At 37.4% G+C, this 26,834-nt stretch overlaps 1 protein-coding gene across 1 annotated transcript in view; it reads right to left on the bottom strand.

The window, feature by feature from the left end:
- TXNDC16 (thioredoxin domain containing 16) overlaps positions 1 to 26,834 on the bottom strand; it is a 126,805-nt gene that overhangs the window by 75,509 nt on the left and 24,462 nt on the right. The window contains exons 6-8 of the mRNA XM_089907707.1: positions 19,560 to 19,681; positions 14,247 to 14,337; positions 10,111 to 10,261 (exon numbers count right to left, since the gene is read on the bottom strand). Of these exons, the coding sequence (XP_089763833.1) occupies positions 10,111 to 10,261; positions 14,247 to 14,337; positions 19,560 to 19,681 (364 nt within the window). The remainder of the gene's footprint in view (positions 1 to 10,110; positions 10,262 to 14,246; positions 14,338 to 19,559; positions 19,682 to 26,834) is intronic.

Below are 26,834 nucleotides of genomic sequence, written 5' to 3' on the forward strand. Positions count from 1 at the left end.
CAAACAAACAGAGATGAACAACACAATAACTGAAATGAAAAATACACTAGAAGGAATCAATAGCAGAATAAATGAGGCAGAAGAAAGGATAAGTGACCTGGAAGAAAAAATGGTGGAATTCACTGCTGCCGAACCTAATAAAAAAAAAGAATGAAAAGAAATGAAGACAGCCTAAGAGACTTCTGGGAAAACATTAAACGCAACAACATTCACATTACAGAGGTCCCAGAAGGGGAAGAGAGAAAGAAAGGACCTGAGAAAATATTTGAAGGGATTATATTCAAAAACTTCCCTAACATGGGAAAGGAAATAACCACCCAAGTCTAGGAAGTGCAGAGAGTCCCATACCGGATAAACCCAAGGAGAAACACGACGCGACACATAGTAATCAAATTGGCAAAAATTAAAGACAAAGAAAAATTATAGAAAGCAACAAGGGAAAAATGACAAATACCATACAAGGGAACTCCCATAAGGTTAACAACTGATTTCTCAGCAGAAACTCTACAAGCCAGAAGGGAGTGGAACGATATACTTAAAGTGATGAAAGGGAAGAACCTAGAGCTAAGATTACTCTACCTGGCAAGGATCTCATTCAGATTAGATGGAGAAATCAAAAGCTTTACAGACAAGCAAAAGCTAAGAGAATTCAGCACCACCAAACCAGCTCTACAACAAATGCTAAAGGAACTCCTCTAAGTGGGAAACACAAGAGAAGAAAAGGATCTACAAAAACAAACCCAAAACAACTAAGGAAATGGTCATAGGAACATACATATCAATAATTACCTTAAATGTGAAGGGATTAAATGCTCCAACCAAAAGGCACAGGATTGCTGAATGGACACAAAAACAAGACCCATATTTATGCTGTCTACAACAGACCCACGTCAGACCTAGGGACAAATTCAGACTGAAAGTGAGGTGATGGAAAAAGATATTCCATGCAAATGGAAATCAAAAGAAAGCTGGAGTAGCAATACTCATATCAGATAAAATAGACTTTAAAATAAAGAATGTTACAAGAGACAAAGAAGAACACTACATAATGATCAAGGGATCAATCCAATAAGAAGATATAACAATTGTAAATATATATGCACCCAACATAGGAGCACCTCAATGCATAAGGCAACCGCTAACAGCTATAAAAGAGGAAATCGACAGTAACACAATAGTGGGGGACTTTAACACCTGACTTACACCAATGGACAGATCATCCAAACAGAAAATTAATAAGGAAACACAAGCTTTAAATGACACAATAGACCAGATAGATTTAATTGATATATATAGGAAATTCCATCCAAAAACAGCAGATTACACTTTATTCTCGAGTGTGCATGGAACATTCTCCAGGACAGATCACATCTTGGGTCACAAATCAAGCCTCAGGAAATTTAAGAAAATTGAAATCATATCAAGCATCTTTTCTGACCACAACACTATGAGATTAGAAATCAATTACAGGGAAGAAAACGTAAAAAACACAAATACATGGAGGCTAAACAATACGTTACTAAATATCCAAAAGATAACTGAAGAAATCAAAGAGGAAATCAAAAAATACCTACAGACAAATGATAATGAAAACACGACAATCCAAAACCTATGGGATGCAGCAAAAGCAGTTCTAAGAGGGAAGTTTATAGCTATACAAGCCTACCTCAAGAAACAAGAAAAATCTCACATAAACAATCTATCCTTATACCTAAAGGAACTAGAGGAAGAAGAACAAACAAAACCCAAAGTTAGCAGAAGGAAGGAAATCATAAAGATCAGAGCAGAAATAAATGAAATAGAAACAAAGAAAACAATAGCAAAGATCAATAAAACTAAAAGCTGGTTCTTTGAGAAGATAAACAACATTGATAAACCATTAGCCAGACTCATCAAGAAAAAGAGGGAGAGGACTCAAATCAATAAAATTAGAAATGAAAAAAGAGAAGTTACAACAGACACTTCAGAAATACAAAGCATCCTAAGAGACTACTACAAGCAACTATATGCCAAAAAAATGGACAACCTGGAAGAAATGGACAAATTCTTAGAAAGGTAAAACCTTCCAAGATTGAACAAGGAAGAAATAGAAAATATGAACAGACCAATCACAAGTAAGGAAATTGAAACTGTGATTAAAAATCTTCCAACAAACAAAAGCCCAGGACCAGATGGTTTCACAGGTGAATTCTATCAAACATTTAGAGAAGAGCTAACACCGATCTTTCTCAAATTCTTCCAAAAAACTGCAGAGGAAGGAATACTCCCAAACTCATTCTACGAGGCCACCATCACCCTGATATGAAAACCAAAGATACTACCAAAAATGAAAATTACAGACCAATATCACTGATGAATATAGATGCAAAAATCCTCAATGAAACACTAGCAAACAGAATCCAACAACACATTAAAAGGATCATACACCATGATCAAGTGGGATTTACCCCAGGGATGCAAGCATTCTTCAATATGCGCAAATCAATCAATGTGATACACCGTATTAACAAACTGAGGAATAAAAACCATATGATCATCTCAATAGATGCAGAAAAAGCCTTTGACAAAATTCAACACCCATTTATCATAAAAATTCTCCAGAAAGTGGGCATAGAGGGAACTACCTCAACATAATGAAGGCCATATATGACAAACCCACAGCAAACATCATTCTCAATGGTGAAAAACTGAAAGCATTTCCTCTAAGATCAGGAACAAGACAAGGATGTCCACTCTTGCCACTATTATTCAACATAGCTTTGGAAGTCCTAGCCACAACAATCAGAGAAGAAAAAGAAATAAAAGGAATATAAACTGTAAAAGAAGAAGTAAAACTGTCAGTGTTTGCAGATGACATGATACTATACATAGAGAATCGTATACATAGAGATTCCTAAAGATGCCACCAGAAAACTACTAGAGCTACTCAATGAATTTGGTAGAGTTGCAGGATACAAAATTAATGCACAGAAATCTCTGGCATTCCTATACACTAATGAAATATCTGAAAGAGAAATTAAGGAAACACTCCCATTTACTATTGCAACAAAAAGAATAAAATACCTAGGAATAAACCTATCTAGGGAGACAAAAGACCTGTATGTAGAAAACTATAAGACACTGTTGAAAGAAATTAAAGATGATACCAACAGATGGAGAGATATACCATATTCTTGGATTGGAAGAATCAATATTGTGAAAATGACTATACTACCCAAAGCAATCTACAGATTCAATGCAATCCCTATCACATTACCAATGGCCTTTTTTTTTACAGAACTAGAACAAACAATCTTAAAATTTGTATGGAGACACAAAAGACCCCAAATAGCCAAAGCAGTCTTGAGGGAAAAAAACGGAGCTGGAGGAATCACACTCCCTGACTTCAGACTATGCTACAAAGCTACAGTATTAAACGTAATATGGAACTGGCACAAAAACAGAAATATAGATCAATGGAACAGGATAGAAAGCCCAAAGATAAACCCATGCTCCTACGGTCAACTAATCTATGACAAAGGAGGCAAGGATATACGATGGAGAAAAGACAGCCTCTTCAATAAGTGGTGCTGGGAAAACTGGACAGCTACATGAAAAAGAATGAAATTAGAACACTCCATAACACCATACACAAAAATAAACTCAAAACAGATTAGAGATGTAAATGTAAGACCGGACACTATAAAACTTTTAGAGGAAAATACAGGAGGAACATTCTTTGACATAAATCACAGCAAGATCTTCTTTGATCCACCTCCTAGAGTAATGGAAATAAAAACAAAAATAAACAAACGGGACCTAATGAAACTTAAAAGCTTTTGCAAAGCAAAGGAAACTACAAACAAGACGAAAAGACAACCCTCAAAATGGGAAAAAATATTTGCAAGCGAATCAGTGGACAAAGGATTAATCTCCAAAATATATAAACAGCTCATGCAGCTCAATATTAAAAAAAAAAAAAAAACCCAATCCAAAAATGGGCAGAAGACCTAAATATAATGTTCTCCAAAGAGGACATACAGATGGCCAAGAAGCACATGAAAAGCTGCTCAACGTCACTAATTATTAGAGAAATGCAAATCAAAACTACAATGAGGTATCACCTCACACCAGTTAGAATGCGCATCATCAGAATATCTACAAACGACTAATGCTGGAGAGGATGTGGAGAAAAGGGAACCCTCTTGCACTGTTGGTGGGAATGTAAATTGATACAGCCACTATGGAGAACAGTATGGAGGTTCCTTAAAAAACTAAAAGTAGAATTACCATATGACCCAGCAATCCCGCTACTGGGCATATACCCAGAGAAAACCATAATTCAAAAAGACACATGCACCCCAATGTTCATTGCAGCATTATTTACAATAGCCAGGTCATGAAAGCAACCTAAATGTCCACTGATAGACAAATGGATAAAGAAGATGTGGTACATATATAGAATGGAATATTACTCAGCCATAAAAAGGAATGAAATTGGGTCATTTGTAGAGACGTGGATGGACCTACAGACTGTCGTACAGAGTGAAGTAAGTCAGAAAGAGAAAAACAAATATCGTATGTTAACACATATATGTGGAACCTAGAAAAATGGTACAGATGCACTGGTTTGCAAGGCAGAAATAGAGACACGGATGTAGAGAACTTATGGACACCAACGGGGGAAAACGACGGGGGGCGGGGTTGGTGGTGGTAGTGGTGTGATGAATTGAGAGATTGGGATTGACATGTATACACTGATGTGTATAAAATGGATGACTAATAAGAACATGCTGTATAAAAAAATAAAATTCCAAAAAAACAAAAAAAGAAACCTCTTAAAGAAATTGAAAATAGAGGAAAAAACTAAATTTTAGTTTTGATTGCAATTCAAATGTAAACATTTTCCATCAATAGCTAATTTTCTATGTGGGTGTATGTACCATCTTTGCCCTATTTTGATATTATATTTTTACCACAGTAAAATAATTATGTACACATGTAATAAAAAATATGAAAATCAATAAATGTAACACACCTCATTAACATAACAATGGTCAAAATCACATAATCATCTCAATTGATGCAGAAAAAGCATTTGACATAATTCAACACTCTTTCATGATAAAAACATTAAAAAACTAGGAAGAGAAGGAAATTACCTCAACATAATAAATGTCATACATGAAAAGTGTACAGCTAACATACTCAATGGTGAAAAACTGAATGTTTTTCCTCTAAGATCATGAACAAGGCAAGGATGTCCACTCTTGCCACTTCTATTCAACACAGTACTGGAAGTCCTACCCAGAGCAACTAGGCAAGAAAAAGAAATAAGCATTTGAATTGGAAAGGTAGAAATAAAATTATCTCTGTTCACAGATGACATGGTCTTATATGTAGAAAACCCTAAAGATTCCACAAAAATACTATTAGGACTAATGAATAAATTCAGCAAAGTTGCAGGATACAAAATCAACCCTCAAAAATCAGTTGTGGGGCTTCCCTGGTGGCGCAGTGGTTGAGAGTCCGCCTGTCGATGCAGGGGACACGGGTTCATGCCCTGATCTGGGAAGATCCCACATGCCGCGGAGCGGCTGGGCCCGTGAGCCATGGCCGCTGAGCCTGTGTGTCTGGAGCCTGTGCTCCGCAACGGGAGAGGCCACAGCAGTGAGAGGCCCGCGTACCGGAAAAAAAAAAAAAAAAAAAAAAAAAAAATCAGTTGTGTTTCTTACACTAACAATGAACAATATAAAAAGAAAACTAAGAAAATAATCCCATTTATAAGAGCATCAAAAAGAATTAAATACTTAGGAATAAGCTTAACCAAGGAAGTGAAAGACATACATTGAAAACTACAAAACATTGCTGAAAGAAAGAAAAGAAGACAAAAATAAATGGAAAGACATCCCATTCATGTTCATGTTCTTGGATTAGATATAACATTATTAAAATACTACCCATACTACCCAGTCATCTAGAGATTCAATTCAATCCCTCTCAAAATCCCAATGGCATTTTTTGCAGAAATAGAAAAGCCATCCTAAAATACATATGGAATCTCAAGGGAACTTAAATAACCAAAACAATCTTGAGAAAGAAGAACAAAGCTGGGGCCTCACACTTCCTGATTTCAAAACATATTACAAAGCTACAGTAATCAAAACAGTGTAGTACTGGCATAAAGACAGACGTATAGACTAATGGAACAAAATAGAGAGCCCAGAAACAAACCCTTGCATATATGGTCAACTGACCTTTGACAAGGGCACTAAGGCTATATAATGGGGAAAGGATAGTCTCTTCAACAGATGGTGTTGGGAAAACTAGATATCCACATGCAAAAGAATCAAGAGGAAGCCTCATCTTACACCACATACAAAAATTAACTCAAAATGAATTAGAGATCTAAATGTATTAAATGAAAGTATAAAACTCCTGGAAGAAAAAACATAGAGGGAAATCTTCATAACATTGGAATGGAAATGATTTCCTGAAAATGACACCACAAGCACAGGCAACAAAAGCAAAACCAAACAAATGGAACTACATCAAACTTAAAAATGTCTGCACAGCCAAGGGAACAATAAACAGAGTGGAAAAGTAACCTATGAAATTGGAGAAAATATTGCAAATCATGTATCAGATAAGGGGTTAATATCCAGAATATTTAAAGAACTCCTACAACTTAACAACAATAATAAAAATAACCAATTAAAAAACAGGCAAAGGACTTACACAGATATTTCTCCAAAGAAGATATATAAATGGCCAAAAAGCATATGAAAAGATGCTCCATATCACTAATCATCAATGAAACACGAATCAAAACAACAATGAAATATCACCTCTCAATCATTAGGATGGCTAATATTAAAAAAAAATAACAAAAACAACAGAAAACAACAAGTATGAGCAAGGATGTAGAGAAAAATGGAACTCTTGCACACTGCTGGCAGCAATGTAACGTGGTGTGGCTACTATGAAAAACAGTACAGAGATTCCTCAAAAAATCAAAAATAGAACTACCATATGATCCAGCAATCCTATTTCTGGGTATATATCCAAAAGAAAACAGGATCTCAAAGAGATATTTGCACACCCATGTTCATTTTAGCATTATTCACAATAGTCAAGATGTATAAGCAACTTAGAACATCCATCAATGGATGAATGGATCAGTAAAATGTGATATTGATACATATACATCTGTACACACACACACACACACACACACACACACACACACACAATGGAATATTATTTGGTCATAAAAAAGAAGGAAATCCTAACAAATGCTACAACATGGATGAACCTTGAGGACGTCATGCTAAGTGAAATAAGCTAATTATAAAAAGACATACTGTGGGCTTCCCTGGTGGCGCAGTGGTTGAGGGTCCGCCTGCTGATGCAGGGGACACGGGTTCGTGCCCCGGTCCGGAAAGATCCCACATGCCACAGAGCAGCTGGGCCCGTGAGCCATGGCCGCTGGGCCTGCGTGTCCAGAGCCTGTGCTCCGCAACGGGAGAGGCCACAACAGTGAGAGGCCCACGTACCGCAAAAAAAAAAAAAAAAGACATACTGCATGATTCTATTTATAAGAGGTCTCTAAAGTGACCAAACTCACAGAAGCAGAAAGTAGAATGGTGGTTGCCAGGGCTGAGGAGAGAATAGGGGAGTTGTTTCTGAATGGATACAGAGTTTCAGTCATTCAAGATGGAAAAGCTATAGAGATCTGTTGTACAACAACGTGCGCATAGTGAACAATACTGTACTGTATATTTGTAAAAATTGTGAAGAGGGTAAATTGCATTTTTTGCCACAATGAAAGAAAAAAAGATATGAGACAATAATGTCAGGAGCCAACACCTTGCTATATAATATTGTACACTGCCACATGAGCCGGCAAGAAATAATAGAAGCTAACTGAATAAACCATAATAGCATCCTTCTAATTACCTATATAAGAATAGGCTTAAATTAAGTCAAGTGTTTTGGATCTGAGACAGAGCTCTCTCAGATGCACAAACAAAAAATAAATTAAAATTTACAGGAAAATGATTATATAATAATTTATCTATTTTAAAATATTTTATCAGGTATTTGCACTTGAAGATTCTTCCTAGTATTCAGATACAAATTTTCTATCAGAATAAACTGATCATAGAGAAGATCATCAGCATTCCAAAATGTCCTTGGTATTAGCCAACAGCACAATAATTGTACCATTTTCCCATCTGTTTTCATTGCTGGGAATCTTAAGAAGGCATCTGTAACTCCATGCCTGCCAGAATCTCACTTAATTGACTTAAGATTGAAATCACTTAAAATTCCTATGCTTAAGATTTATTCTCAGCTTGTCACGACTTAAAATGACATGCCCCATCATGATTATAAGACACAGTTGTGCTTTTATATCTACAATAATTAAACCCATTTGTATCTACTTAAAATAGATACAAATATACACACACAACTACACACACAAAAACTCCAACCTGCATCTATTTTCCCATGCTTAGAAGTAAAATAATGCATATAATTGCAGTGATCATACATCCAGAGTTTACCAGAAGTCTGAATCCCAGTTTCCATTTTTTATTAATGTTTATAGATAATGTCTACTGGTGAATAGATAAAATCCTGAGAAGTCTTAATATCTTAACATTGGAAGAAAAGGAAATGAGGAGAGAAATGGTGAAGAACTGTACAAGGAACTGACCTGGGCTTTGTGGTGAAATGGAAGATCAAACCAAATTCAGAGGATATTCTCCCCATGGAAATAAGATAAATGTCCCCTCTCATCCCCCAGGGAAAGGAAAGGAAAAAAGATTTACATACTGCTTTTTTTTTTTAGTTGTTTGAAGCCAAAATCTAACCAAATAAAAACTGACCAAAATAAAGAACTCAGGAATGAAGCCAGTAAAATTGGGACTGGTGGGCTCTGAATCTATTTAAATGTGGAAGAAAGGCTTTTTTTTAAAGTGGGAATTATGGTTATAGAACACAATATAAATATTATAACCTTTACAATGTAAAATAACACAAAACTAAAATCTGGAGGATAAGAGGAGCTGAGATGGAAATAAATGTAAGAAGTTAGTATTCTCATCTTTCATAGCAAGGAGTAAATCAATATTAGTTAAAATACAAATATGTAGTTTTTTAAATAATGATTTTCATTTCTTAATGTTTTTCATAATCACTTCAACACTTAAGACAATATTTCTTAAAAAGCCCTCTGATGAAGAAACAATTTCTCAAAAGTTCCATAATTCCTCTAGTTTCACATCAGTTTCTTTTTCTTCTATTAAATTCAAATAAGATTAAATATAATGTTTCTTACTATAAAGTAACTCATGTAATATATGTCCATTAATCCATTCATCCCTCTATCTGTATGTATCTATATGGATGCAGAGATGCCTGGTGTGCATCTAACAGTTCATTTCTGAATGATGGGAACTGGTGGCTTTTAAAATTTTTATTCTTTATACTTTGCTGCACTGTTTGGATTATTTATGGCACATATGCACAATTTTTATTTAAAAAGGACATAGTGAGTGAGAAGGCCTACTGAAGGTTTTATATATGCTCAGGACAACCCTTCGAACTTTCAGAGAGAAAAATCTGCTGATCACCTACTGAGTCTCTCTAAAATTCTTCCAGGCTGACAGTAAGGAAAGTGGGGCACTGGAAATGCTATAGTTCCAACATTTAGGAACTTTTAAAACAGGGATCAAAACATTCACAAAAGAGGTCTTTTCTTAACCCATGATGTAATTAATCTTCATGATCTTAGAATGGTCACAGTTCTTTATAACTACCACAGAATATTTCCACAGTTCATTACAACTACCATTATAATTACAGTGCTATATTGGATTTCAAAACAACACTTCAAGGCATTTTCAAAACAACAACACTTCAAGGCATTAAAATATCATTTTATGAATACATAGTCTATCTTCTATTCTACCTTTAATAAGGTACTACTCCTAAATCTGCCTAAATGAAATAAATATGTCCAAGGGGAATAGATATAGCTCATCTAAGTCAAATGCATATCTGTGAATCAAAACAATAAATCTTATATATGAATTATCTAATATACTTAAATAAGACACATACCAGCAGAGGTGCTTCCATTGTCTTAATAAAACGATGAATGTTCAGTGTAGTCAATGACTGTTCCATTAGTGTTCTCCTACATTGCTGGGTCAAGTCCAAGACTGGTTTACAATGAAAAAAATAGAGATGTGCGTATTCTATATCTTCAGTGCTGTAAATTAAAAATTAGGGACAGACCCACTTGAAGTTCAACGTGTGATCCTTCTATCATACAGAAAGATATAACAAATCTCTTTGTCCATGCTTTTGAATTACTGTTTTGGTAAAATCCTAAAACAGTATAACAAAATAAAATGGACCTAAGCAAAAAAGAGGATATAAGAAATTTCTGAGCTGTATAAACTTTTTTTTTCCTGAATTCTTTCATATGGTAGCTTCTAAATTAGAGACAGGTCTACACAATCTTTTTTTTTTAGATAAAAGACTGTCACCTTGAGGACAATGAGATTATCTTAAAGTATAGTAGCTTTTCTATAGCTGTGCTAAATAAATAAAGCTTTGTAATACAAATTTTCTAGGTTTAATTTAAACCCAAATCTGTTTTGAATAAACTTCAGCCAAAACATACCTTAAGATAGAAACCATGTGACACTTTGTGGGAGTTAGTGAGTTCGTATCTGAAATATTACAAAACTCAGCAAATATGGCTTATAATTTGAGTTTTGGCATTCCCTTCAATATGAGAATTCAAAGATAAACTTATAGTGAGTAAGTAAGGTTTGCCAAAATTAAAACAGCATTTTATAAATCTCCATATGGCATTAGTAGAGTTTGGCAAAATACTGCAAATTTTTATTTTTACAATATTATTTTAATTCTTGATACATGCTTCAACTGAGCTCCAAGATTCACTGATTTCAAATTTAATTGCAAAGTAATTTCTAAAAGATTCAGTGATTAAAGAAATGATCATTCAAAGATTACTTAATGCCTACACTGTTAGGCCCTATGCTAAATATAAGAGAATAAGATGAATAAGATGATTCAAGTCCTTGAGGGGCTTAGGCTAAAGGACATATATTTAGTAAAAAAATGAAAATGTGATTCATAAGTGCTAGAATATACAAAGTGCTATGAGAAACAAAGAAATATTTAATTCTGCCTTAAGTCAGGAAAGAGAAGAAAGGGAAGGGAAGGGAAAGGAAGGGAAGGGAGATCATCATAGAGACTGAAAACAGTAAGAGAGAATGACTTCTCCAAGAAGATAAGACTAATGGGTATTTCAGACAAAAGGAACTATATAGCCAAGACCCAAACAAAGTATATAACTTTTTGAGAGGAACGGTAAATAGTCACATATTGCTGAAAGGAAAGTGTTGAGAGCAAGAGGACCCAGCTGAGATTGGACAACCTATCATAACCTCTGAAATAATAAAATAATGTTGGAAAGTTATTTAATTAGGGATCATTTGGTTGTAGGTAATAGACACCAAAAAGGTGGGAGTGAGGGGGATTTACTGGTAGTTTAGAAGAGCATCTCACAGAATACAAGGAAAATTCAAGTAACTGGATCACAGGATAAATGTATATAGATCTGAACAGCAAGAGTTCAGGGACATTTGGCCATCAACACTTTTTACCTCCCCACTCTCTCTGCTTTACTTCTACATGAGCAAAACATTCCTGCGGGCAAGAGAGCCAAAATGCTGTATAGTCCAGCTTCTCCATGCCCAATTCCAAGTTCCTAGAAAAAGGTATCTTATCTGCTCAGGTAAGTCCATGGATTGGATGACTCTAGGTCAGGTGGCCACCTCCAACTTAATTGACTGTGATATGTATGAGGTAGGGGTAACACCCTTCTTAGCCTATACACAGATTCTTTAAGAAGGGAATACGGGGAGGTAGCAGAAAGTACTGGTGTCTCTACAGCATGCTACCTCTTGTTCTACCTATCACATATACCCTTCTTTTTTTATTTTTTTACCATTTAAAAAAATTATTGGAGTATAGTTGATTTACAATGTTGTATTAGTTTCAGGTGTATAGCAAAGTGAATCAGATATATACATATATATATCCACTCTTCTTTAGATTCTTTTCCCATATAGGCCATTACAGAGCATATATACCCTTCTTAACCGACATTTCAAACATACTCAGGCCCAACATGATATAACAATTAATATACTAGATTATTCAATGTTATAGCCCCAGCAACTAGAATAGTGCCTAGAACATAGAAGGCATGCAATAAATATTTGTTGAATGAAAGAATGAACAAAGGAAAGAAAAAAATAAAAAGAACAAATGAGAGAAAAGATACGTTCACCTCTTCCCCATTAGGAGACAACTCGAAGTCATCACTAAGTACTTCACTCAGAAGTGATGTCCCAGGACTACATTATTCTGAATCCACAGTCCTTCCCTATCACATCAGGTCCAGATATGACTCCTCACCATTTTGTAGCCATGAATAAATGAGAATGAAAACTTCTCCAATATGTCATGTACTCAAAAGTTTACGAAAAACAGAATAACTGTACATTTTTAAACTCTCATTTTTAAAATGAGGGAAAGCATAAATCCTTCAAGAATATCAATATATAGTCTGTCTTGCTGAAGAGTATTTGTAAAGCAAATGAGAGGACTTATACCTTGCCAATAAATAACCAAACCTCTATGTTTTAAGCATGTCACCGTTACTTGCAATTATTCATTAACAGAAAAATCAAGAAGCTAGTAATGCAAGAGAAAATACAAACAACCCTCAGAGAAAGTGTGGGGCTAGCACAGAATCCTAATGGGACTGAGAATCTCAAGGTTCCCCCATTCCAAGACGGGAAATTGGTAGTCTACATTGGGAGGAGCAAAGTAGCTGGCTACGCTACTGCTCACTGTAAGTATCTTGAGATTCAGTGACTACTTACCGTAAAGTTTTAGGGTACCGTCAGCATGATGCTCAAATTGTTAAAAACATTAATTCTTATACAAATAGCAAACATGCATCAAAGTTTTATTTAACTCGCTGAGGGAACCAGCAGAATGGCAGTTCAATAAGAAGATAGAAAAAGGAATGATGGTTAATGTCGTACAGAGCAATAAAAACATAACTTTTCTTTGCAAGCACTTCACTCTCTGCCTATCCACTCCCCGCAAAAAAAAAAAAAAAAAAAAAAAAATTGTTTCACTTTATCAGTTTTCTGTGTACTAACCTCCATGTTTACAAAGTTGTAAAATGTCTGGGATTTAATTAATTGTGTGTGGTATATCAAATAGTCACTATTCTCTGAGAGGTGAGCAGGAGGGCTCGTTAAAAACTCTTGCATGGGGCTTCCCTGGTGGCGCAGTGGTTGAGAGTCCGCCTGCCAATGCAGGGACACGGGTTTGTGCCCCGGTCCGGGAAGATCCCACATGCCGCGGAGCGGCTGGGCCCGTAAGCCATGGCCGCTGAGCCTGCGCGTCCGGAGCCTGTGCTCCGCAATGGGAGAGGCCACAGCAGTGAGAGGCCCGTGTACCGCAAAAAACAAACAAACAAAAAAACTCTTGCATGGTTTAAAAAGGTCACACAATCACCATTTTGCCCTGCTTTGGATTCATTTTCCTGAAGAGCATTTTGAAGCCAAACTTAGAAGTCTTCAAATGCACTGGTTATTCCTTGTGTCCCCACGTACTAACCAGAAGAAAAACTTTAACCCTAGGTTGCCCAGCCAAAAGCAGTCCAAAGAAGGTCTCTACCTAAAATTGTAAGCTAGAAACTAGACAAGAAAATTAAACATGTAAAACATTCTGTTCAAAACTGTACTCAAATATATTTAAGATTTTTCTGGTATAGTAACTTATGGAACTCTCAGGAAGAATCTCTGGAGCTTAGTTATGAAAGCTGTTATTTTATCACCTATCTGATCACTGTGGCAGATCTATTCGTAAAATACACGTGGCCACTCAAGGGATCACATCTTGTGGCTTATGCATACTGCCTTCGTTCACCTTAGTTTAACATCCCTTCTGTATATTTAAGTTCATTTTAGTACAGCAGATAATAGTAATGAAGAGGATTTCAGGTTTCATTTATATATTCACATCTGGTTACGATTCCCCTCAGATAAGTCCACATTGTGGGAGTATAATGGAAATGCTGAATAAGTAATGTGAAATAAGTGAACTTAAAATTGTTAACTTATGCTTCTTATACATACCCAATACTTTGCAAAAGGGCAATTTCTGTGGTTAAGACAAATTGGTACGTGGTCCCATACACAAAAGCAGCTTCCATGACTGCTCTGTGCTCTGAAGAAGAGAGAAAGAAGTTGGGAGAGAGGAGGAGTTATTCTATTCAGAATACTTTCGTACACCCTTTTATGCTCTATTATGTTTAAATAAAAAGCCTTTGTAGGAATCCCAGTTGGGAAAATACAGGCAGTTAAAGAAGTTATAAAAAGTCTGTTCTAGTTAAGGTAAGAGAAGAACTAAGAGGGAATAGAAAATGAGCTATACTTGAGAATATATGACAAATCTGTGATAGTTTCTTCCCAGTAGTAGGGAAAAGAATATGAGTTCATCATACAACTTTCATGTTATATTTTATATACAAATATTGTACACTATTTCTGGCTTAGTTTTTTTTAATCAAACTTATTCTTATATATAGTTTAAAGAGACAATTCTACAACGTGTATTAAGAAAATGAACAGTTCCTCCACCCTCAGCCACCATTTCCAACTCCCAAGGGACAGCTACTTTCAACTCTTTTACTCTTCCTTTCGGTATTTACCTCCAAGTCTCTAAATGACCTTCTTATACTCTTATTTCCTGATTTTTTTTTCTTTTAGTGTTAGTATTTTCTATCAACTTCCCACTATGGAAGATGATAAATTAGCTCTCCTTTCCAAAACCCCACTCCACAAATATACACAATTCTATGCCCTCAACGTGCTCAATATAGTCCTAATTTTTATTAGATCAATAGTCAGGATTTACACTGTTTTGAAATTTTTTTCACTACAGTTATAGGTATCTTTTAAAATTTTTGTTTAGATTTCTTGCTAATTTATTCCTAAATTCTTCCACAGTTGTCTAACACTCTGAATACTTCAAATACATCGGTTATATTATCAATTCCCTCTTGTTGCAGACATTTTTGCAGAGCCTGCTGATGTGCTCCAACGTGGACTCTGCTGCTCGACCCGCTGCACAACTTTCATCCTGGGGACTCACTTCATTGTCACCCTGGGGATGCTCCGATTCTCATTCTTACGTTGGGCCCTTGGCCTGTTACCCACATCTTCTTGACTAATTTGTTCCCTTGCTCCCATTCTCTAGCTCCTTCCTGGGAGAGGATATATGAATACACAAATTTTGCAACCTTACACTTCTCAAAGCGTCTTTATTCTACTTTCATAACTACAGTTGTTGGCATGTAGCATTCTAGCATTTCCCCTGAGAATTTTGAAAGCATAGCTCCACTGTCTTCAGCTCCCAGGACTGCAGTTGAGAAGTCCAAAGCCATTCTGATTCTTTTTCTTTTTTTAATTTATTTATTTTTAATTAATTTATTTATTTTTGGCTGCATTGGGTCTTCATTGCTGCGCACGGGCTTTCTCTAGTTGCGGTGAGCAGGGGCTACTCTTCCTTGTGGTGCGCAGGCTTCTCATTGCAGTGGCTTCTCTTGTTGCGGAGCATGGGCTCTAGGCACGTCGGGCTTCAGTAGCTGTGGCACATGGGCTCTGCAGTTGTGGCTCGCGGGATCTAGAGCATAGACTCAGTAGTTGCAGCACACAGGCTTAGTTCCTCTGCGGCGTGTGGGATCTTCCCGGACCAGGGCTTGAACCCGTGTCCCCTGCGTTGGCAGGCGGATTCTTAACCACTGTGCCACCAGGGAAGTCCCGCCTTCTGATTCTTGATCCTTTAACTGCAATATTTTTTCCTTTCTTAAAGATTTTAGAATAGCGTTTGTTGCCAATATTCTGAAAATTCAATATGAGATGCTCTGGTGTGGCTCTACATTTAAACACTCTGCTGCGATTCAGTGGGCCCTTTCAATTTGGAAGCTCAAAATCCCTCAGTTCTGGGAAATTTTCTTAAAGTATTTCTTTGAAGATTCCTTCCTTTTCATATCTTATTTTCCCTTTTCTCCTCACTGCCATTTCTAGGTAGTTATCTTCCCCTCCCCGACCTAATCTTCTACCACTTGAATCACATATCATCAGATTATTCCACTCACCACTCTGCCTTGTTGGAGTCATCTACAACCCGAGCCAGGGTTAATCCCCCTCATTCCATGAAAAATTTTGCTTCTGTCACACTGTCACACTCTCCAATACTACTAACATAACCTTGGTGATTTTACTATCCCCATAGATGATCCTTGCAAAATCCTAGCCTTTCAGTCCTTGGTTTTCTCTGGAGACTCCAGTGATCTCTCTTCAGCCCTGCCTTACCCACTCACTGCCATGGTCCCACTCCAAGCTTTGTAATCACCAATCACTGCAAATCCCTCCAAAATGTCCAGCACTCCTCCCAACACACACACACACACACACACACACACACACACACACACACCCTTCCATCTCCAGGTCACTCTGTCTAGTACATAACTTTAACCTTCCCGGACCTACAATCCTACCATTTTCACTGTCCTTTATCCACCTTGGGTCCTCTCTTCCCTCCTAAACCAGCTTAAATTCCATGGTCAGTCTTTATAATCACTCCCCCGCCTGTCTAGCTAAAACACAGTCCAAATTAAATCAAATAATCTGCCTATTCTGTACTTACATCCATGAAAGTGAATATGGCTGGGAAAAAAAAAAAAAGGAAAGAAAACAAGAACCTGCTAGCATCACCATGTCAATGGTTTCACTTTAGATTACTAGCATCAACTATTACTGCTGCCTAGCAACCATTCTTTATTTTCAGGCCTTCTAAAACAACTGTTTCATCTCTTCTTTCCTCAAACTATATGTTCACTATATTTCTATTTCATTGAGAAAATGAACCAATTAAGAAAAACCCAAAAAAGCTCCCAGCACCATATCTATCTGCCCCCTTAACTAAATTGATGTCCATATTCTCTGTCTTCCCTCCTAATACCACAGGCGAATTTTCTGTGCTCCCAGTAAAGAACCAGACCTCCCCCTGTTCACTAGATTCCATCTCCTCTTGTCTATTCAAAGATGTAGCTCCAGTAATTCTGCCCTCTTTTTCCTCCACGATGCATTTTCCTTTTGCTAGAAGAACTTTCTTGTCAACATACAAATATGCTTCTTAAAAAATTCTTGAGGACTTCCCTGGTGATGCAGTGGTTTAGAATCTGCGTGCCAATGCAGGGGACATGGGTTTGAGCCCTGGTCCAGGAAGATCTCACATGCTGTGGAGCAACTAAGCCCTTGCACCACAACTACTGAGCCTGCGCTCTAGAGCCAGCAAGCCACAACTACTGAGCCCGTGAGCCACAACTATTGAAGCCCACACCCTACAGCCCATGTGCCACAACTACTGAGCCCACATGCTGCAACTACTGAAGCCTGTGCACCTAGAGCCCATGCTCCACAACAAGAGAAGCCACCGCCATGAGAAACCCACACACCGCAAGGAAGAGTAGTCCCCGCTCGCTGCAACTAGAGAAAGCCCGTGCGCAGCAACAAAGACCCAATGCAGCCAAAAATAAAGAAAATTTTTTTTAAAAATTCTTCACTTGACCCCACATACTCTTCCAGCCACTGCCCCATATTTCTCCCTCCCTTAAAAGGAAAATTTCTTAGATGAATCTCTATAGTCACAGTCTCCAGTTGCTCTCTACCTATTCTCTTACACCCCTGTCAGGCATTTACCCCTACCACTCTACAAAAATTGTGTGCATCAAGGGCATGGATAACTTCCATACTGCTAAGCATAATGGTCAACTGGTAGTTCTTATCCTAATTAACCTTTCAGTAACCTTTGATACAATTGCTTCTATCTCGTCAATAAAATCCTATCATCACTTTGCTTACACACAGGCCATTCTTTCTGCCTCCTTTACTAACCTGTGGAAGATGAAGTATCTAATGAGTTCAGTCTTCTTCTCTTTTCCATCCAGCCTCACTCCCTTCATGGTCTCCTCTGGCCTCACAACGTTATGTCACAAATTTACATCCCTAGTCTGTATCCCCACTATCAAATGCAGACTAGTAAAATCCCACTACCTTTCTGATATCTGTACGTGGCTGTCTAATGGGTACTCCACAAGTATAATGTTCAAAAGTGGATTCTAGAGCTTCCTCTCCAAACTGTCTATTTCCACTCTTCCCCACCTTAGTTATCAGCAATTTCACCTTTCACGTAGCTCAGGCCAAAATCCCAGAGCCACCCTGGTATCTATTCCTCTCTCATTCTACAACCAATATGTCAGAAAACTCAGTTAGTCTTACATCCAAACTACTGCTAAAATTCAAATGTATTGCCACCACCACTGCTAACACCCTGGTCCAAGCCACCTACCACCGTCTCTTGCCTGCATGATTGCAGTAACTTCCTGATTTTCTCCCTTATTCTACTATTGCTCCTTTCAGTCTATTCCAAACCCAGAAGTCAGACTGACCCTGTTAAAATATAAATCAGGGATTTCTGGCTCCCTGTATAGCTCATCCCTCTCATTAATTACAATTACAAACCATGGACAAAATACAATAACCTGAGGGGCCTTGAAAAGTAAACAATAAACAGGCTGATTCTGGAGCATTATTTTACAAGTACATTAAGTTCAATGGCATACTGTGTAGCCATCAAGCTTTATGTGTATAAACATTGAAATTTCCAATAAATGATTTTATTTCATAGAGTACATATAATTTTTTAAATGTCTTTAACAACATTTTATATTAACATGTTCAAGTTATAACCATTAACAAGTAAAAATCTTGAAAGCATAACTATAATTTGTTCATGAAACATTTATAAACTTCTTTATGACAAAATTACGTATGAATGCGCAAGGTGATGCTGTCAAAATTAGATTTTTTAAAAATCAAGAAAAATATGTCATGAACAGCAAATACCAAGGTAAAGAAGGAAGCCGAGACAGTCAACAACATTTATCAAATACTATAAACTACTATATCAGGTACCATGAGGACTGTAAGGAAATAAATTCAGTAATAGCTGGCACAGAGCACCAGGAAACTTTTTAGTTATTCAAATTCACTTGGTCCTCACAATAACACTAAGGGGTAGGCACAATTATTTTCACCACCTTAGTGACCAGGAAACAGGCTAAAGAAGTAAGTTGTCCAAGGTCATACTGTAAGTAGTTGGCGGGAAAGGGAGTCTAACCTAGGCCTCTGGCTCCAGAGTTCTCATTCAAGCACTATACTATGTTGCCTGTTTGAAGAAAGAAAATATAATAGTAAAAGACGCTTAAAATTTATTTTAAAATATTAAGATTGTGGTCAAAATACACTATGTTAAGTCCTTCAACATAAACACACATGTATAGAGACATGACGAAGATTAATGTAAAAGCTGATAAATACCTGGTGTTCCAATGGCTCTGACATATGAGAATGCAATGTTCGCTTTTCCTTTCAGAGCATTTTCTGTGTTCTGAAGGTCTCCCAGAGTGGTAATATATTTTACTTCATTAAAAAGAAGAGCACTGAAATAAATAAAGATGTAGTTGGTAGAAAAATCTGACATGTACTTAGTTATTTAATACGTATTTTGAGTAGGTTAAAGAACCTAATCAAAAAAGAAATTTAATCTTTTGAACAAACTCTCAATAGTAAGAACCTAAGCATTTCAAGTCTGAATTAAAATCACCCTCTAAATCATTAGTCTGTCACTGAGAACATTAACCAGGGACAGTTGTGAGAAATAGTGTGCGTATCCTCCATCACAACCACCTCAATACACCTCAATTTAAACTGTATTTACTAGCATCCTATTCTGGACAAATAATCCCTTACAAATCTCTCAGCCATGGATACATTTCAGCCCTTCACACATCTATACTGAAATCATCTTTCCATGGCCTATAGGGCCCTGAATGGTAAGCCTTGTCTACTTCTCCAACATCATTTTGTACTACTATTCCTCATGTCTACCCTACTTTAGGCAACACCCCAGGGCATTTGCACACACCATTCTCTTTGTTGAAAGCTGTTCCCTTCTTATATATCTGGTCTCAGCTTAAACATCATTGACTTAAGAGAAGCCTCCCTTGTTGGTCCTATATAAGTAGGTCTGTAGCATTTTCCTCTTGAATTTCACACTATTTAATCCTTTGTAGGATCAAATTTATAATTATTCACATATATTTTTTTACTTGTTTATCCCTGCCTCTTTCATTAAACTGTTACCTTCTTGTGACAGGGACCTTGCATGTTTTATCACTATATCCATAATAACTTAGAATAGAACCTGGTACATTGTAAGTATTCAATAAGTATTTGTTCAATGAATGACAGAAAACATAGAGCAGGAATCATTTATTGCCATTCTTCATTTGAACAAATAGAAGATCAAATCAAAACACTGAAGAGCTTACTTACTCAAAAACACATATACTGAACTGAGGAGCCAGGAACAGAACATAGAACAGGTCTTCTCACTCTTAATTTAGTGATCTTTCCACCTGACCATAATTCTTCCAAATCATCTTTTTTTTAATATAATCTCTATTTATTTATGTTTATTTATTTGGCTGTGCCGGGTCTTAGTTGCAGCACACAGGATCTTCGTTGTGGCATGTGAGATCTAGTTCCCTGACCAGGGATCAAACTCGGGTCCCCTACACTGGGAGCGTGGAGTCTTAACCACTGACCATCAGAAAAGTCCCCCAAATCATCTTTTTAATGTATAGATCAGAATAACTGATCATATTTCTTCATCCAAAAGAATTTCATTTAAAAATTTTCTACTTCTATATAAATTCTCTATCACTAACAACTAACTTCACTTAATCTCCACATGTATATCTGTGTGTGTGTGTGTGTGTGTGCATGTGTGTGCGTATTTTTGTTAAGCTAAACTTTAAGAATTTTTGAAAGCTGTTCCAACTCCACAGACTTAAGTAAGCAAAAGTTCACTCCAATAAATTAGTCAATCATAGTTTCCTCTTACGGAAAACATAGCACTTTCCACTAATATAGCAATTCTCAGACTTTTTGGTCTCAGGATCCCTTTATACCCTTAAAAATTATTGAGCTCTTCAAAGGGCTTTTGTTTATGTAGGTTACATTTATTAATAGTTGCCAAAATATAAATTAAAATAGCAATTAAAATATTTATTAATCCCTTAAAAATAGGGGCTTCCCTGGTGGCGCAGTGGTTGAGAGCTCACCTGCCGATGCAGGGGACGTGGGTTCGTGCCCCGGTCCGGGAGGATTCCACGTGCCACGGAGTGGCTGGGCCCGTGGGCCATGGCCGCTGGGCCTGCGTGTCCGGAGCCTGTGCTCCGCGACGGGAGAGGCCGCAGCAGTGAGAGGCCCACGTACCGCAAAAAAAAAATAAAAAATAAAAATAAACACCATTGCATATTAACATAACACTTTTTTATTAAAAATAACTAAATTTCCAAAAGGAAAGAAAAATCCAATGAAAAGAGTGGCCTCGTTTTACATTTTTGCAAGTCTCTTTAATATTGGACAAATTGAAGACAGGTGGATTCTCTTATCTGCTTCTTCGTCCACTCTGTTGTGACATCACACACACAGCACAAAATGTAGCCTCTAGAAACCGCACTCATAAAAGAAGGAAAGTGAAAAAGGCAAACATCTTAGTGTTATTATAAAAATATCGTCACTTTGGGAGCACCCTGAAATGGCTGCCCTAAATTACACTGCTTAAATATTTACCTATATATTACAGATTTCAACTTTTTAAAAGAAATGTAAAACTTGAATTTCTATACGTCCCAGGGCTCTTGTTTTGTTTTTAAAAGAAATATTTACTGGGCAGTACTCACTACTTGCTAGATATTTTCACATGTTTTCATTTAAATCCTCAACGATATTCTTGGGAAATTCTTTATTACACACACATACACACAGAGGAAAGAACCTCAGGGATTAAGTAACCTGCTCCAGGTCATACCAGTAGTCACTGATAGAGCTGAGATTCTAATCCAGGTCTTCTGACACTTTGCCCGTAACTTTCTAAACTATGTTATTACTGACCACTCATACATGGTAAACCAGGTAAAAAGGGAGGCAACTAATGAATAGCCACAGAGTCTCAGTGGCGATCTGGGCTACTGGCTACTTATACGTTTTGGCTAGCAAGACCAGAATTACCCTTGAGTTACTTCAAAACTGCTGGAAGACACCATCTAGTGAAGTAATTGGGCTGCCGTGTAAATTCTCGGCTTGGGAATGACATCCATCCATTTACCTTTACTTCTCTAGCAGCTCTAATCCATTTGCTTCAAAAATCTAACCTAGGAGTAGAAATAACCCTAACGTTTTTTCTCAATAAAGACCAGCAAATATAAATTGATAAAAGCCAATGTTTGGGGGGACACTTCCCACATGTCAGGTATAGTACTAAGTACTATATAAGTAGTGGCAGTTTATCAGTTTTGGGATTGCCTGTCTCTTCTGCTTTGGGAATTCCCAGTTTTCTAAGTCTTCATGGTGGGCAGAGCCCAAGTCCCCACATACAAGCTACTAATACTGTAAATTGCTTTTCCAGGCTCCCTGCTGCTAGGCTATATGACCCAGAATCACTTATCTGACATCCCAGACTGGGAGCTAGTGATGTAAAGAATCAGGAGCAGTGCAGAATTATTTCCAGAGGCAGCAGCAACAGTCAGCTTTGAAGGCAGGAATGACAATAGTGCTAATGACAGCTGTAGTGCTAGCAATGCAAGTTGTGGCGTCCAGTGCCCAGAAGTAATGCAGCAGTCCCCCGGAGACTAGCTCCGTGCCATGATTATGAGCCGAATAATTCAGAGCCAAATAAACCTGAGTCCAGTTCTCCAACCCTTCTAGTGAGCCTGAGATTTCCTATATCTGCTCTAAATCCTTTTCTGCTTAAGCCAGTCAGACCCAGATTCTGGGGCTTATAACTAAGAACACCCAACAGTACACTCAGCTGTGCTTAATTTTCATGGCAACCATGTGAGATCAGTACTATCATTAACTCCATTTTACAGATAAGGTCATGGGCCTTAAAGAGGTTACCTTGCCTAATGTCCCAAAGCTCATTAAAGAGTCATTATCCAAGAGGTAATAATACCAAAACTAATGACATTCATAATCTCACGATCTCCATGATTGTTCCCAATGGCTTTGTAACTTTAATATATTTTTTAATGTTAATTTCCAGAATATGGGGACATCTAGGGATCTCTAGGATCCAATCCATGAGCCTGTGCTCCTTCACTCCAGTTCCAAAGTGGAGAAATGCGTTAAAGGAAAAGTCTGTCTTGCGATTTTCTTCCTCTATAGGTGGGGTAAAACAGCCTGAGGCTGCTCTGACCTGGGAGCTCTTCCTGCCCCAGAAAGGCCTTCCTTTTCCTTGGCATACTCTTCCAGAGACCCTCCTAACACAATCATTAGGTAGATAAGATATATGGCCAAGACCTGAATGGGTGTCAGAAAAAAAAAAAAAAGAACTCAGGAGTCCACCTGACCCCACTTTTAGAGCAGCAGGTTGCTCAGCCTTTTTTCAGAAAAAAAAGACCACTTTTACATCATATTTCTGCCATTATTCAAATTCTAAAAAACCCAATAAAAACAAAAAGTTACCTTCTATTTTGCCTTACCAAAATTCCTGGGGGGGGGGGAAGCAAAGAGAGAGGAGGAGAAAGAGGGAGAGATGAAGGAGACAGACAAATTACTTTTACCTAAATTAATTACAGTTGACCCTCAGTATCCATGGGTTCCACATTTGCAGGTTCAGCCAACTGCAGGTGGAAACTATTTGGAAAAAAAAATTCCAGAAAAGTCTAAAAAACAAAACTTAAATTTGTCATATACTGACAACTATTTACACAGCATTTACATTGTATTAGGTATTATAAGTAATCTAGAGATGATTTAAAGTATACGGGAGCTACTAGAGCTAATCAATGAATTTGGTAAAGTAGCAGGATACAAAGTTAATGCACAGAAATCTCTGGCATTCCTATACACTAATGATGAAAAATCTGAAAGAGAAATTAAGGAAACACTCCCATTTACCACTGCAACAAAAAGAATAAAATACCTAGGAATAAACCTACCTAAGGAGACAAAAGACCTGTATGTAGAAAACTGTAAGACATTGATGAAAGAAATTAAAGATGATACAAATAGATGGAGAGATATACCATGTTCTTGGATTGGAAGAATCAATATTGTGAAAATGACTATACTACCCAATGCAATCTACAGATTCAGTGCAATCCCTATCAAACTACCAATGGCATTTTTCACAGAACTACAACAAAAAATTTCACAATTTGTATGGAAACACAAAAGACCGCGAATAGCCAAAGCAATCCTGAGAAAGAAAAACAGAGCTGGAGGAATCAGACTCCCTGACTTCAGACTCTACTACAAAGCTACAGTAATCAAGACAATATGGTACTGGCACAAAATCAGAAAGACAGATCAACGGAACAAGATAGAAAGCCCAGAGATAAACCCACGCACATATGGTCACCTTATTTTTGATAAAGGAGGCAAGAATATACAATGGAGAAAAGACAGCCTCTTCAATAAGTGGTGCTGGGAAAACTGGACAGCTACTTGTAAAAGAATGAAATTAGAACATTCCCTAACACCATACACAAAAATAAACTCAAAATGGATTAAAGACCTAAATGTAAGGCCAGATGCTATAAAACTCTTAGAGGAAAACATAGGCAGAACACTCTATGACATAAATCACAGCAAGATCCTTTTTGACCCACCTCCTAGAGAAAAGAAAATAAAAACAAAAATAAACAAATGAGACCTAATGAAACTTAAAAGCTTTTGCACAGCAAAGGAAACCATAAATAAGACGAAAAGACAAACCTCAGAATGGGAGAAAATATTTGCAAATGAAGCAACTGATAAAGGATTAATCTCCAAAATTTATAAGCAGCTCATGCAGCTCAATATCAGAAAAACAATCAACCCAATCCAAAAATGAGCAGAAGACCTAAATAGACATTCCTCCAAAGAAGATATACAGATTGCCAACAAACACATGAAAGGATGCTCATCATCACTAATCATTAGAGAAATGCAAATCAAAACTACATGAGGTATCACCTCACACCAGTCAGAATGGCTATCATCAAACAATCTACAAACAATAAATGCTGAAGAGGGTGTGGAGAAAAGGGAACCCTCTTGCACTGTTGGTGGGAATGTAAATTGATACAGCCACTATGGAGAACAGTATGGAGATTCCTTAAAAAACGAAAAATAGAACTACCATACGACCCAGCAATCCCACTACTGGGCATATACCCTGAGAAAACCATAATTCAAAAAGAGTCATGTACCACAATGTTCATTGCAGCTCTATTTACAATAGCCAGGCCATGGAAGCAACCTAAGTGTCCACTGACAGATGAATGGATAAAGAAGATGTGGCACATATATACAATGGAATATTACTCAACCATAAAATGAAACGAAATTGAGTTATTTGTAGGGAGGTGGATGGACCTAGAGTCTGTCATACAGAGTGAAGTAAGTCAGAAAGAGAAAAAAAAATACCATATGCTAACACATATATATGGAATCAAAAAAAATTAAAAAAGGTTCTGAAGAACCTAGGGGCAGGAGAGGAATAAAGACGCAGATGTAGAGAATGGACTTGAGGACACAGGGAGCGGGAAGGGTAAGCTGGGATGAAGTCAGAGAGTGGCATGGACATATATACACTACCAAACGTAAAACAGATAGCTAGTGGGAAGCAGGTGCCTAGCACAGGTAGATCAGCTCAGTGCTTTGTGACCACCTAGAGGGGTGATAGGGAGGGTGGAAGGGAGACACAAGAGGGAGGAGATATGGGGATATATGTATATGCATAGCTGATTCACTTTGTCATAAAGCAGAAACTAAGACACCACTGTAAAGCAATTATACTCCAGTAAAGATGTTAAAAGTAAGTATACAGTGGGCTTCCCTGGTGGCGCAGTGGTTGAGAGTCCGCCTGCCAATGCAGGGGACACGGGTTCATGCCCCGGTCCAGGAAGATCCCACATGCCGCAGAGCGGCTGGGCCCGTGAGCCATTGCCGCTGAGTCTGCGCGTCCAGAGCCTGTGCTCCGCAACGGGAGAGGCCACAAATGTGAGAGGCCCGCGTACCGCAAAAAAAATAAAAAATAAAAAATAAGTATACGGGAGGATGTGCATAGGTTATATGCTAATACTACACCATTTTATATGAGGGATTGAGCATCTGGGGATTCTGGTATCCATGGAGGGTGAGGAAGGCGGGGGGGTGGGAGGTGCTGAAACCAATCCCCCTCAGATACTGAGGGATGACTGTATAGTATTCTAGGCAGATCCATGTATAAAATGAAATATCCCAAAATGTTTCATTAGGCATTTTCTAAATTAATACAGTTAAAAAAACAAACAGAAGCCATCTCTGAAATTTGAATTGAGAGTACAAGTAATAACAAAGTTCAAAAACATCAGTCTAAGTCTTTTTGTCATACGCTGTGTATTTTCCTACTAGCTTACCACTTATAAAATTCTTAACACCAGAAACAATCTTATGGGCTTATAATGTAAGAAGATTTCTGCTACTCCAATTTTTAACAACCAAAAAGTGAAGCTTCCCAATTCATTCATCCATCAATCCAATATTTTTCAACACCTA

Source organism: Delphinapterus leucas, chromosome 2 (genome assembly GCF_059928025.1).
Source record: "Delphinapterus leucas isolate spDelLeu-1000000601 "Yukka" chromosome 2, BTC_Dleu_Yukka2, whole genome shotgun sequence".
NCBI lineage: Eukaryota > Metazoa > Chordata > Mammalia > Artiodactyla > Monodontidae > Delphinapterus > Delphinapterus leucas.